A 13,174-nucleotide genomic window follows, 5' to 3' on the forward strand; every position below is an offset into this window, starting at 1 on the left:
GCAGACTCCTCAGATCCTATGCAAGCCAAGATTGACATCTTATCATTCTGAAAGAAAAACCCTGCTAATCCAGAATTTTATGTCCAGTAAAAATACCTTTCAAAGATGAAGATAAAATAAAGACCTTTAGACAAACAAAAGTTGAGAATTTATTGCCAATAAACCTGTGCTACAAGAAATGGTAAAGGAAGTTCTTCAGGCAGGATGATATCAAATGGAAATTAGGATATGCACACACACACACACACACACACACACACATAATAAAGAGGCTGGAAAGGAAATAATTAAGGTAAATATTAAATATGTTTTTTCTTATTTTCATAGTATATAGAGTATGAATATATTTTTGTAGAAAGAAAACATAGCATGATTCATTTTAAAAAGTTTAGAAGGTTATACATCAAAAATTTAACTAATTTTCAAGAGCTCAGAGATTAGAGAAATTTTGTAAGGTAATTGTTAGAAAAAATAATAACTAGAAAATGAATTTTCTGTTATGAAAAACTTTTTCCACATTTTTTGCTCTATTATATGGTAAAGAAGAGACAAAGAAAAGGCAAAAGGAGTCTTTTTCTCTGATGCATAAGCCAATTGTAATGGATCTAACTTTTTAGAGAATAGATAAGGATTAAACAGACGTTTCTTATAAGGGTTGTTGTCTACTGGCTGAAGCTTTGGGGCTGGAACCTTATACATGACTTGAAGGACTGTTTATTCCGAGAAAATATTAAAACACTATTCTCTACGTGGTCTAGAAAGAGAGCCAGGAATTGATAATGTCTAAATATTAGTGAGACTGATATCTACTTGCACCAAAATGTCTTTCATTTTGTCAATCTAATCTTTCAAATGTCATTCGAATCTTGCTTTGACTTCTATGTAATTATTTAAAATTTACATGAAAACTAGCTAAGATTTCTTCTCAGTTTTGGTAGTAAAGTAATATTTTACTAGGGAAAGAATAATTTAGTGCAAACATATACTATTTTTTTTTGACTTGGTTAATCAAGGCCATGCGGAGCCAGAATCTTTAGAATTCAAGTCCAGAATCCAGGTACCATCATCTACATGACAGAGTTATTGAAAGGATCAGAGAGAACGTGTGTAAAGACATAATATAAGTACATAGTGGGCAGTTAATAAATGGCAGCTATTATTGGCTACTGAAGTGACTCGAAAATACATGAAGATGCCTTTATTGCCATCAACAATGAAGCCAAGATAACACTTTACAAACAGCAGTTCAAGAATTCATTGAGACCTATTGATTAGTATGTCTAACATGCTCGTGTTTGAAGTATTCAGATTCCAGACATTTGAGAAACTGTCTCCTCATCTTGCCAGGGGAATTTCTCACATAGAAATGGATGGTCAATGTGGGGAAAGAAAAATGATATTAATGAAGTTGATGTATTTTCTGTCTCTCTCTCTCTCTCTCTCTCTCACACACACACACACACACACACACACACACACACACACACACACATACACAGAGGCAACTTCTCCCAAAGTCCTATTAGGAAAAGTACCTCTTACAGAGGCAAACAAATGACATTTTGACTTGGAAATTTTTAAAAAGTCAAGATGAGTTCTTGAATTATGTGCCATACTGGTTTCTCCCTTGCCCAAGTTTTTAGCCACTAAAATAGGGAAATTCTGGTGTTGGTGCTGCCACCTCAATATTGAATCATCTCTGTCCTATATCCCAGAGTATCATTCAGCTGTTTGGTTACAGCAGTCTCCTTGAAAAGGCCAAATTTTAGCTTGGAATATTTTTCCTCTTCCGTTGACTTTTAACAAAAGGGATCTAATTGAACACAGCTCACATCTATTCCGTTGATTTTTATCAAGTCCTTGGACCTCAGAAATTTAGAGCTTTAACTCCTGTCAACTACAGCTGGATGCAGAGAAAATTATTCAAAGAAAAAATTATTTCATTCTCAAAATTTTTAGAGCCAGAATAAGATGTGACAGTTTTAAGGTGAGGACAGAAGATTCCAGGGCTCAAGCTGTTAACCAAGCGTAGGCTATCCCTCACAAATAAAAGAGAAGATTCAAGGAGAAGGAATGTTTACATATACAATGAATGTATGAAAAGAATAAACCAGAGCAAGATGATGGAGTGAGGGAGAATACAAGAGGAAAAAGAACACTCATCTCCCCATCAAGAAAACACCTAAGCAATAGGCTGAATGGCTTTTGTTCTCTCAAGAAGCTGAGGGAGAGGAAGACATGGAGAACATCAAGGCTTGGAGAATACTGTATGACAGATGAGGGAAAATGTCCTCGTGCAGAGAAGGGTACAGGGAGGAACAAAGCACTCTGGCAGGTAAAGAGACAAAGACAGCAGAGACAAGAGGCAAATCAACAAGAGGACGTGAACCAAAAACAGCTTCATGGGACAGGGACTGAATAACGGGACAGATGGAACAGGGAGCAGGAAAGCCATCCAGGAGAGACAGAACCAGTCAGGCTGGGGCAGCTGCCTGGCGAGGCTTCCTCTCTCACATTCCCAAACCCAAATGGGGGCTCTAGAGAGAGAGAAAGCACCATCCAGAATCTGGTTCTCTTGTTCATTGTTCCATCCCCAGCACCTAGAGCCTGGTATGTAGTGGATGCTCAAAACACAGTTGTTGAATTAAAAGTGATACATGCAGGGCTTCCCTGGTGGCGCAGAGGTTGAGACTCCGCCTGCCAATGCAGGGGAAACAGGTTCGTGCCCCGGTCCGGGAAGATCCCACATGCCGCGAAGCGGCTGGGCGTGTGAGCCATGGCCGCTGAGCCTGCACGTCTGGAGGCTGTGCTGCACAGCGGGAGAGGCCACAACAGTGAGAGGCCCGTGTACCGCCAAAAAAAAAAAAAAAAAGTGATACATGCAGAAAAGGAAAGAAAGCTGGATGCCCTGAGAAACGCCATGCACCTCATGGCTTCCATTATTGAGGTGTGAGTGGGCAGAGAGGATGCCAAAGAGCTGGGCTCTATGTACAGCATGGCTGAGTGATGCTCACCCTGAGGACAGTTTGGTTCAGCTGTTGCAGGACCATCAAGGACCCAAGCGAAACAGGAAGTGGTCAAACCAAGAGTAACTGATGAGCAAGGCAGTTGGCAGAGGGTGTTTGTGCTTGAAAGGCCCCACCTCCATGTCTGTCCCCAAACCTCCTCCACATATTTAGATGTTTGAACATCTCATTATCCAGAACCTCTCCTTTGGAGGTTATTTCTATAGAGTTTTCCACGAGATACAATTAGCCAACCAATGTGTTCAGCCATTCAAAGTCACTAAATTCTAGACAAGAATTGTTGTATTAACCTAGCAACAGTTAGGGTAGGGCCCCAAGGCAAATGAACTCAGAGTAGGGAGAGACTCCCCAAGACCCAACATGGAACCTGGATCAAAGAGCAATGGATTTGGTCAACAGAGATGGAGTCAAGTTGGTTGTAAGTCCCCAGATGACTCATCCCATCCCCCTAAGGGATCCCCCAAGTGGGAGATGAAGCTGCGAGGGTAGGGAAGTGAAGATGAGTCAGTTGTAGATTTGTCTGGATGCTCTATCCTGGCTATGTGATCGTCCCCAACAGAGAAATACACTTAGGGTTTACACAGACAGGACTGACACAAAGTCATAAGGAGGAAGGTATCACTGAGAGATTTGCTGCTTGTCCTTGAAAAGGGAGAAAAAAAAGACAAATGATAACAGATCAGGTGACAAATTGAAGTGAAATCGGCCTCAAAAAGATTCTAGCCATTCAAGTGCCTTTCTTCCTGAAATGACAAGATTTACACATTTTCATCTCTTCCAAGGGCACCAAAACAAGTGCTTTACTCTTCTGTATCATTCCATCCATTTTCTCTTAGCTTATCCCATCACCATGGTGATGAGGCAAGGACTTTATTTTCCTGTGTCTGGACTACACCGGCATCCCTGTCAGTTACTTCAAAAATGCACGTGTCTGCATGTTACTTCTAGAGGAATTTCTCATCTAAGATGGGAATCAATGGGATAAGCAAAGCATTAGGAGAAACAGCCTCTGGACTCTATCCACATTCTGCCATCTCAGAAAAATTATTTGAGATTCCAGTTTCTGCTCACTAAATGGAGACAGAAAGGCTACTCACTTGCTTAATAACAAAATGTTATAAGACTGAGTAACTTGTGACGGCCAATCATTTTGCTTAAGGCAGAATAATTAAATAACTATGGCAGAGACTAACTGCTTACTCCATATCAACTCACCCTTTTTTCCATAGAAACAAAACCAGGATTTTATTCAGGGGTGCAATACATCATCCAAGAGACTGCATTTCCTAATTTCCCTTGAGTGCAAATACAGTTAGGTGGATCAGCTGTGAGTGTCTTCTGGGAAATCTCCTGATAGGAAACTGACTCAATTGAGCAGTGTTAACCCCACCCCACCCCCCACCTTCCTTTTGCGTGGAGCTCTAGGGGTAACCTTGGACCTCAGAATGAAAGACTGAAAGTCACATGCTAAGGATGGTGGAGCAGAAAGATAAAAGAGGATAGCCTCATCCACCAGAGGGCAGACAGCAGAAGCAAGAAGAACTACAGTCCTGCAGCCTGTGGAACAAAAACCACATTCACAGAAAGACAGACAAGATGAAAAGGCAGAGGGCTATGTACCAGATAAAGGAACAAGATAAAACCATAGAAAAACAACTAAATGAAGTGGAGATAAGCAACGTTCCAGAAAAAGAATTCAGAATAATGATAGTGAAGATGATCCAGGACCTCGGAAAAAGAATGGAGGCAAAGATTGAAAAGATGAAAGAAATGTTTAACAAATACGTAGAAGAATTAAAGAACAAACAAACAGAGATGAATAATACAATAACTGAAATGAAAACTACACTAGAAGGAATCAATAGCAGAATAAATGAGGCAGAAGAATGGATAAGTGACCTGGAAGACAGAATGGTGGAATTGACTGCTGTGGAACAGAATAAAGAAAAAAGAAATGAAGACAGCCTAAGAGGCCTCTGGGACAACATTAAATGCAACAACATTTGCATTATAGGGGTCCCAGAAGGAGAAGAGAGAGAGAAAGGACCTGAGAAAATATTTGAAGAGATTATAGTTGAAAACCTCCCTAACATGGGAAAGAAAATAGCCACCCAAGTCCAGGAAGTGCAGAGAGTCCCATACAGGATAAACCCAAGGAGAAACACACCAAGACACATAGTAATCAAACTGACAAAAATTAAAGACAAAGAAAAATTATTGAAAGCAGCAAGGGAAAAATGACAAATAACATACAAGGGAACTCCCATGAGGTTAACAGCTGATTTCTCAGCAGAAACTCTACAAGCCAGAAGGGAGTGGCATGATATAATTAAAGTGATGAAAGGGAAGAACCTACAATCAAGATTACTCTACTCAGCAAGGATCTCATTCAGATTTGATGGAGAAATCAAAAGCTTTACAGACAAGCAAAAGCTAAGAGAATTCAGCACCACCAAACCAGCTCTATAAGAAATGCTAAAGGAACTTCTCTAAGTGGGAAACACAAGAGAAGAAAAGGACCTACAAAAACAAACCCAAAACAATTAAGAAAATGGTCATAGGAACATACATATCGATAATTACCTTACGCATGAATGGATTAAATGCTCCAACCAAAAGACACAGGCTTGCTGAATGGATACAAAAACAAGACCCATATATATGCTGTCTACAAGAGACCCACTTCAGACCTAGGGACACATACAGACTGAAAGTGAGGAGATGGAAAAAGATATTCCATGCAAATGGAAATCAAAAGAAAGCTGGAATAGCAATACTCATATCAGATAAAATTGACTTTAAAATAATGTTACAAGAAACAAGGAAGGACCCTACAGAATGATCAAGGGATCAATCCAAGAAGAAGATATAACAATTACAAATATATATGCACCCAACATAGAAGCACCTCAATACATAAGGCACCTGCTAACAGCTATAAAAGGGGAAATCAACAGTAACACAATAATAGTGGGGGACTTTAACACCTCACTTACACCAATGGACAGATCATGATTTAATTGATATTTATAGGACATTCCATCCAAAAACAGCAGATTGCACTTTCTCCTCAAGTGCGCGTGGAACATTCTCCAGGATAGATCACACCTTGGGTCACAAGTCAAGCCTCAGTAAATTTAAGAAAATTGAAATCATATCAGGCATCTTTTCTGACCACAATGCTATGAGATTAGAAATGAATTACAGGGAAAAAAACGTAAAAAACACAAACATATGGAAGCTAAACAATATGTTACTAAATAACCAAGAGATCACTGAAGAAATCAAAGAGGAAATCAAAAAATACCTAGAGACAAATGACAATGAAAACATGATGATCCAAAACCTATGGGATGCAGCAAAAGCAATTCTAAGAGGGAAGTTTATAGCTATACAAGCCTACCTCAAGAAGCAAGAAAGTAAAAGAATCCAGTTCTCTACTGGCCCTGTGCTGCCATAACCTGGACCTCCATGATTCTTTTACATGTGAGAGAAACTAACTTCTATCTTGTTTAAGCCAAACACAATTCCCAACTGACAGACCCACTGTCAACCTTATAAGTAGGCCCTTCTAGACTCACCCCCAACGTTTGCAGGGCCTAGGCCAAGAGCAGAGGTGGGAGCCCCTAGCTTGTAGCCCAATCCCTTCTCTTCCCAATCCAGCTCTGTCTGCTTTGTGTGGACATCCAAGCCCATGCTTCTAAGCTCATCCCCAGGCCAACACTGCCCCTCGGCCACTCTTCGGGTCTATGGGGCACACACTTCCCTCTAGGAGGACAGAGCCTGGGAAAGGCTGCTGTAGGCTCTGAAAGTGAGCTCAGAGCCACTTGGGCAGGGCATTTTAGGATCCTAGGACCCTAAGGCACAGTCTAGAAGTGGGAGGAGGTTCCAGGTGGCATGCACCTTTGCCCTGTGATCTCTTCGCCCTGCAGGGAGAAGCATGGCCCTTGAAGGCACAGGGGCCAGGGCAGGGACCCGAAATACCACAGTCTAAATGTGCTACCACTGGCTCCTCTCCCTCTCACCTCCTAATGCCTGCCTTTTCATCATTCACAGCTTGACAATAGAGAGAAACCTGAAGTAGTCCAGTTAACTACTTGTAACAGCCTTGGTAAAGTTATCTTTTAGAGGAAAAGCCTGGAACTATAGCTTGAACTGTGCTGTTTCCCTGTTACCCTTAATGCTGCTATCTTCTCTCTTTTATGAGACTGTATAATGGAAAGCTGATCAAGCTTGGCTCTCAGGCAAGCTTGTCTTTGGTGAGCTGTCATTAGGATGGCCACGCACTGTGGATCAAGCAACTGCAATACTGGTGCTGGTGTTCTGACTGAAGGAGGAGTCTCCAGATCCTGGGTCCTTCTCATTTACACATCTGCCTGTTTGAGGAAACTCTCCAAGTGTTTACCTGGGTCTCTTTGTACAAACATTGCTCCCTAGGAGGGAGTGGAATCAGCAACAAACCCCGGCCACCAAAACTGGAACAGGGACTTTTGCCCTAGGAGGACTACAGAGAAACGGATGGGAATTGTGACCAGGAGAGGGACTCTCTAAGAGGTGCCACTGAAATGGCCCAGGACTGTGTCCCAAATGAGCTGGGCACCTTTCTCTGTTTCTCAGGAAGCCCCCCACTCAGCCTAGGGGAGCAGGGACTGAGACCTGATATGACAGTGCCACTGCTGATAGGATCGACCACTCCAGCTCCCACCCCTATGTGCAAGGACTTATTCCTTAAGGAATTTATCTCCTCCACATGGTCTGACTGTCAGGACTGGTAACCTGGCTTTATGAACATGAAAAACGCCCAAATGGCCACAGTATCGTTGTGTATCTTGGAAGCTCTCTTCCTTTAGTTCAGTAATTCTAAGCCTCATTTTGGATTATGGATCTCCATGTTCTCTAGGTTGGATAATTACCAAAGGACATGAGTGTCCACCCACACTGCAGAGAACTGTTGTAGCTCCTTTCAGACAACGAGGCATAATCCAAAGGACATTACGCAAATAATCTGAGATGTAGGTACTTGCTATAGACTGATGTTTGTGTCCCCTCCAGATTTGCATGTTGAAACCTAATCCTCAATGCAGTGAGGGCCTTTGAGAGGTGATTAGGTCATGAGGGTGGAGCCCTCATGAATAGGATTAGGGCCCTTATGAAAGAGAACCCAGAGAGTTCTCTTGCCCCTTCTGCCGTGTGAGGACAGAGCCAGAAGACAGCTATCTATGAACTAGGTAGAGAGCTCTCACCAGACACTGAATCTGCTGGTGCCTTGATCTTGGACTTCCCAGCCTCCAAAACTGTGAGAAATAAATGTTTGTTGTGTAAGCCACCTAGGCTATAGTATTTTTGTTATAGCAGCCCAAACAGACTGACAGAACTTCTATCCCCAACTTTCTATTTAAATTTCGTTTATTAGTTTTTTCATAGGAAAATGGAAGGCAGGGGTTAACTGATTTGTAAGGTCCCTCCTAGCTCCAAAGTTCAATGGCTCTATATAGTTCTATGAAATGAGAGACATGATAAATATCCACCTCCCCATCTATTCTACCCTATTATAGCACTCTTCTCTCTAAAGCATAATTGTCTGTAAGTTAATTTGTGGGTTCCCTGCTAGACTGCAAATTCTGGGGGAACTGAGACCAATCTTTAAGGTCGTATTCTCAGCACCGATTTCTAGCAGGACCTCAATGATATATAAGAGATGATAATATGAGTGAGTGGTTTCTGATAGCTACAATCTCCTTTGGTTACTGGACTGGAAATGAAAGATGTTCTCAGATAACTATTCAAGGAAAATGCCGAAATAGCCTTTGTTCTTCTGCCTGCATTTAGTAATAGTCTTTGGATGTAGGTACCATGAGTATACACCTAATGAATCAGATTACCATATTTTTTAAAGGGAAAAGATGAAAAAAAAACTTCCATTTTTTTGGTCAGAGAAACCATTTTTTTTGGTCAGAGACTATTATTCTCAGCTTGGTTCTCAGGAATAAAACAGAAGATCCTCTGCCTCTTCATCTGAGATCTTCAAATTAATCTAAGGTCTGATTGTCCCAAAGCATTACTAATTGTATAGCAACATCATTTATATCACAAAATTGGAAAAGACATACGTATCCCATCACAGAGTGATGGTTAAATAAACTATGACACTCAAACGGTGAACCCATGCAGCCTTTGATAATGGTGTTTACAAGATAATCTGAAGTTAAAAGTCAAGACATAAAATTATATAAGCAGTATGACTGCCATCATGTAAAATATGTCAAATATACACATAAAATATAGAAGGAGATACTACAGAATCTGAACCGTGGCTGTGTTTGTGTGTTTGGACTGCGCATGAGTTTCTTTCTACTTTTCTGAATTTTGCAGATTTTCCTCTTTTACTGTCATGGTGAAAAATCAAAATCAACAAATCATTTAATTGTAAATTTAAAACATCTACTATAAAATTTTGGCTATTGATACTGGTTGTGTCCACCTGAAAGAGCTGTATGGAGGAGCACAGAGAAGACCCTATGGTGAAGCCAACAGAAGCAGGGGGTGGAAAGACAGGGAATCCTCTGGAGTTGCCACTGCCTGTGGAATAAGAGACATTACGGATCTAAGCTCTTACTATATAAATGCCAGACATTTCTCATACATTTTTTTTCATTATGTCCTCATAAAAGCTGTAAGAGATAGGTACTACTCTTATTCCCATTTTACAGCTGGAACTGAGCCTTAGAGCGAGTGTGAGCCTTTGCAACCACCATCCACTGAGGGGAAAATGAGCACATTTCTCAGCCATACTTCCTCTCGTGCAAGGATCTCTTGTGTCAAAGGCACAGCCTCCATTTCCATTATTGGGAGATTCTGTTTGGAATGAGTCCTCAAATGACTCCTGCCTGTCAGTGGAGATGGTGTCCAGTGACCACTTGTTCACCATATTATCTCAAGGCTCTCACCAGAGTGTGATCCCCAAATTGTCCCTCTTTGCACATAAATCCATTGCTTTGGGGCAACGAGCCCATTTATAAATGCTCTCATTGTGGCCAACTTGACAGATCCAGACCAACATGGATAGAGTCTAGGCCAGCTCCCTAGTTAAAACGTGAACCATGGTTGCCCTCCACTTGCCAGCACGATAACAGGCAAGCTTTCACCATGTGCTTGTTGAACATAGATCCACCCTGCAAATGCTGACGGACTGAATATGCTCAGCTGACACCATTAGTGCACACAAGCATTTTGAGGCTCTTTGTTACATGGTCACGTTTTCCCTGCACAGAAACCTACTGGTGTTACCATTTCCAAGGGTTGGGGGAGAGGAGGCCTCACTACAAGAGAATTCAGGGAGAACAGAGCAGGGGACCTGGCGGGAGTCCAGTCCTGTTGAAGTCAAGTGTGTCACTAAAATAAGCAAGTCCTCTCTTTCCTCCTCGCTACCCCAGGGAAACATGAATGAGCAAGCGAGGACAACTACAGAAACATTCCATGAAATCAGTAGTTCAGGTGGGTCTGAAGGAAATGACAAGTGGGCTTAAAGGAAATCCATTTCAAAATCAAATTCAAAACAAATGTGTGAACAGGGGAAAACGTAATGATCAAAAAGGAATGAATTTAAAAATATACATATATATAATAAAAAAATATTAAAAAAATTAAAATAAATAAAAAGGAATGAATAAACAGACGGCAATCCTAACAAGAAGACCCAATCGTCAGGGTAAGTGCTATGCGGAGAACTGCTTGGGGATATTACTGCACCCCATTGTGCCCTGTCTCCAGGTCCTGTCGCTCAGGGACAATCGATGGTGTCCGTTCACTTACTTTCTCTGGAACCGGACCACAGGATCAGCCAGCAGGTCGGTGACGTCAAGCTTCCTCCCCTTCTCGATAACATCCCGATGCTTGCGGACAAACAGCCACCCGATATGGGAGAAGAAGAAGCCCCGGCGGGCGTTGTGGGGATCAGCGTCCGTCTCCGAGTACTTGTGGTGGACTCGGTGGTCCCTGGACCACTCGAAGATGTCGTTCTGCAGAGAGAATGCAGACCTGAGTGAAGGGCTAAAACACCCTGGCAATTTCCCCAAAGTTTCTCAGCCTCCCCTCCTCCCGCCCCACCCCCTCCCCTCCTCACTGATTTATATTGCTCCCACCCTCAACCGCAATCTCTCAACCTCAAGTTCAGTCGCTGGGGGTTGGTCTGGGGTGGTTTTCATCCAAACAAGAGTACATCCTCACTTAGTGAGGATCTTAGCTTGTCTTTGGAATGTGCCCACTGCAGGAGGTTCAGCCTTGTTGAGTGAACTAGTGGGGAAACCTGCAGAAAGTTCTGGTTACCGAAGTCTCCTGGGAGATCGTTCATGTCAAGAAGACAGACATCTGCCCTCAAGTTTTGGTGGTCAGAGGAGAGGTGTAACCTTGAGTATGGAACGGGGTTAGTTCTTGGTCTGGCTCTCTCTGCCCTACCTCCCCCGCTTTGATGGAGTTCATGTCCAACACACGGCAAAGAGGAAGTCAGTAAGTAAAAATGCAAAGAGGTACTTCACCAAATCTGTGCAAAATACCGAGGCACAAATAATATTGTTTGAGGACTGCTCTAACAGTGTGTCACAGAAAGGAGGGGAGGGGACTTAGGCTCCTTGTGGAATCTGGTGTACTTGGCCGAATCTACAACGTGGAGAAGCAGCAATGCCTGAGGGGCAGGGGGCACTCACTGGAATCCCAAGAGAGACTCTGGTGCCCAAGGAAGGAGAAGCATCAGAGTCCAGCAGACTCTGCCAAACCCACAGACAGGGTGGGGCTCAGGCACACATGGGGGACCAGCCTGTTGACCCTCTGGTGACGGGAGAGAGTGACAGGAGCTGGAGGTCCTGGGTGAGCTATCAGGGCAGCATTTCAGCTGACACTGTTAATGAAATCTTAGCTATAGCCATGGGCCAATGAGACCTATAAACTTTCGATGTATACTCAGATTTGTTTTTATCTGATAATGCTTTCAAAGCTTTGAGATGACAAATTAGGTTGGGAAGTAGTGCTTTTGGTAGGAAAATTACAGTTGACCCTTGGACAGCACAGGTTTGAACTGTGCAGGTCCACTTACACACGGATATTTTTCAATAGTACTTCACGGTCTGAGGTTGGTTGAATCTGAGAAGGTAAAGGAACTGCAGATAGGAAAGGCCAATGATAAATTATAGATGGATTAACCCCCAAGTTGTTCAAGGGCCAACTATAATCTGAAAATAAAAATAAATATATATAGTGTATAAGCTCTTTTTTTAAAAAAAAAGGTAATAATGTTTTATACCATACTATTCAGTACTTAGTCATGCTTTCATTAGGAATCTGCCATTTCACAGATATTGGCGTCTTCATGCTGATGAGAAGAGAGAGAACTGTTTTATCCTCAAAGTTTTAACAGTTCTTTTAACCAAAAAATATTTCATGGAGTTTTTGTCTCTCTGGCTCAACCAGTGCTGCTGGAAGGCAACTCAACCTTGTTCATTTTATAGCACCATTGAAAACTTTTAAAATTTGCTTAACCCTTGGGTAATGGGACAGAAAGAGGGAAGGTAGAAAGACCTTAAGAAGTATATGCTCAGCTTTGAATATAAAGAGGGAAAAATGTGCTTAGCAATCTGTGTAAGGTAAAAATTGTAGCCTGGCTTACTGCGATAAGAAAGAGGTCTTTAAATTTTACCAGTGTGTTGAAACACAGTGGTTGGAAAGAGTGAAAGCATTTATTATTTATAATCACAGAATCTGGAGTCTGGAAGGAATTTCAAATGTCAAGACCACTGCAGCCCAAGGAATAATTTATTACTTTTGCATCCAGTTTATTGCTTTTATTGCAAACCCAACTAAACATAGGAAGGAGGGGGAACACTCTGTCCCTAGTCCACAGATGGCAAAATTAAGGTTTAGAAGACATGTATTCAAGTTCATCTAGTAAGTCAAACCAATAACGGAACAAAGATGGTGCTCCTTCGGTTCTTAGTTCACACTCGTTTCCACAAGATATTTCCCTTATTCTTCAAGTTTAGGGGAGGGAGAGTCTTTTAAAGAGAAAACTCTAAGTGGAGAGTTCCAAAGGGCTAGAAACATTATTCTCATAAAATTAAGCATGATAGAACAACAAAAGAATGATGATGAAGACAAGA

At 41.9% G+C, this 13,174-nt stretch overlaps 1 protein-coding gene across 1 annotated transcript in view; it reads right to left on the minus strand.

The window, feature by feature from the left end:
* The window catches only part of SCD5 (stearoyl-CoA desaturase 5), a 156,900-nt gene that overhangs the window by 42,343 nt on the left and 101,383 nt on the right, over nt 1-13,174 (minus strand). Inside the window, exon 3 of the mRNA XM_067736399.1 lies at nt 10,839-11,044. Coding sequence (XP_067592500.1) covers nt 10,839-11,044 — 206 coding nt within the window. The remainder of the gene's footprint in view (nt 1-10,838; nt 11,045-13,174) is intronic.

This window comes from Pseudorca crassidens, chromosome 4, assembly GCF_039906515.1.
Source record: "Pseudorca crassidens isolate mPseCra1 chromosome 4, mPseCra1.hap1, whole genome shotgun sequence".
NCBI lineage: Eukaryota > Metazoa > Chordata > Mammalia > Artiodactyla > Delphinidae > Pseudorca > Pseudorca crassidens.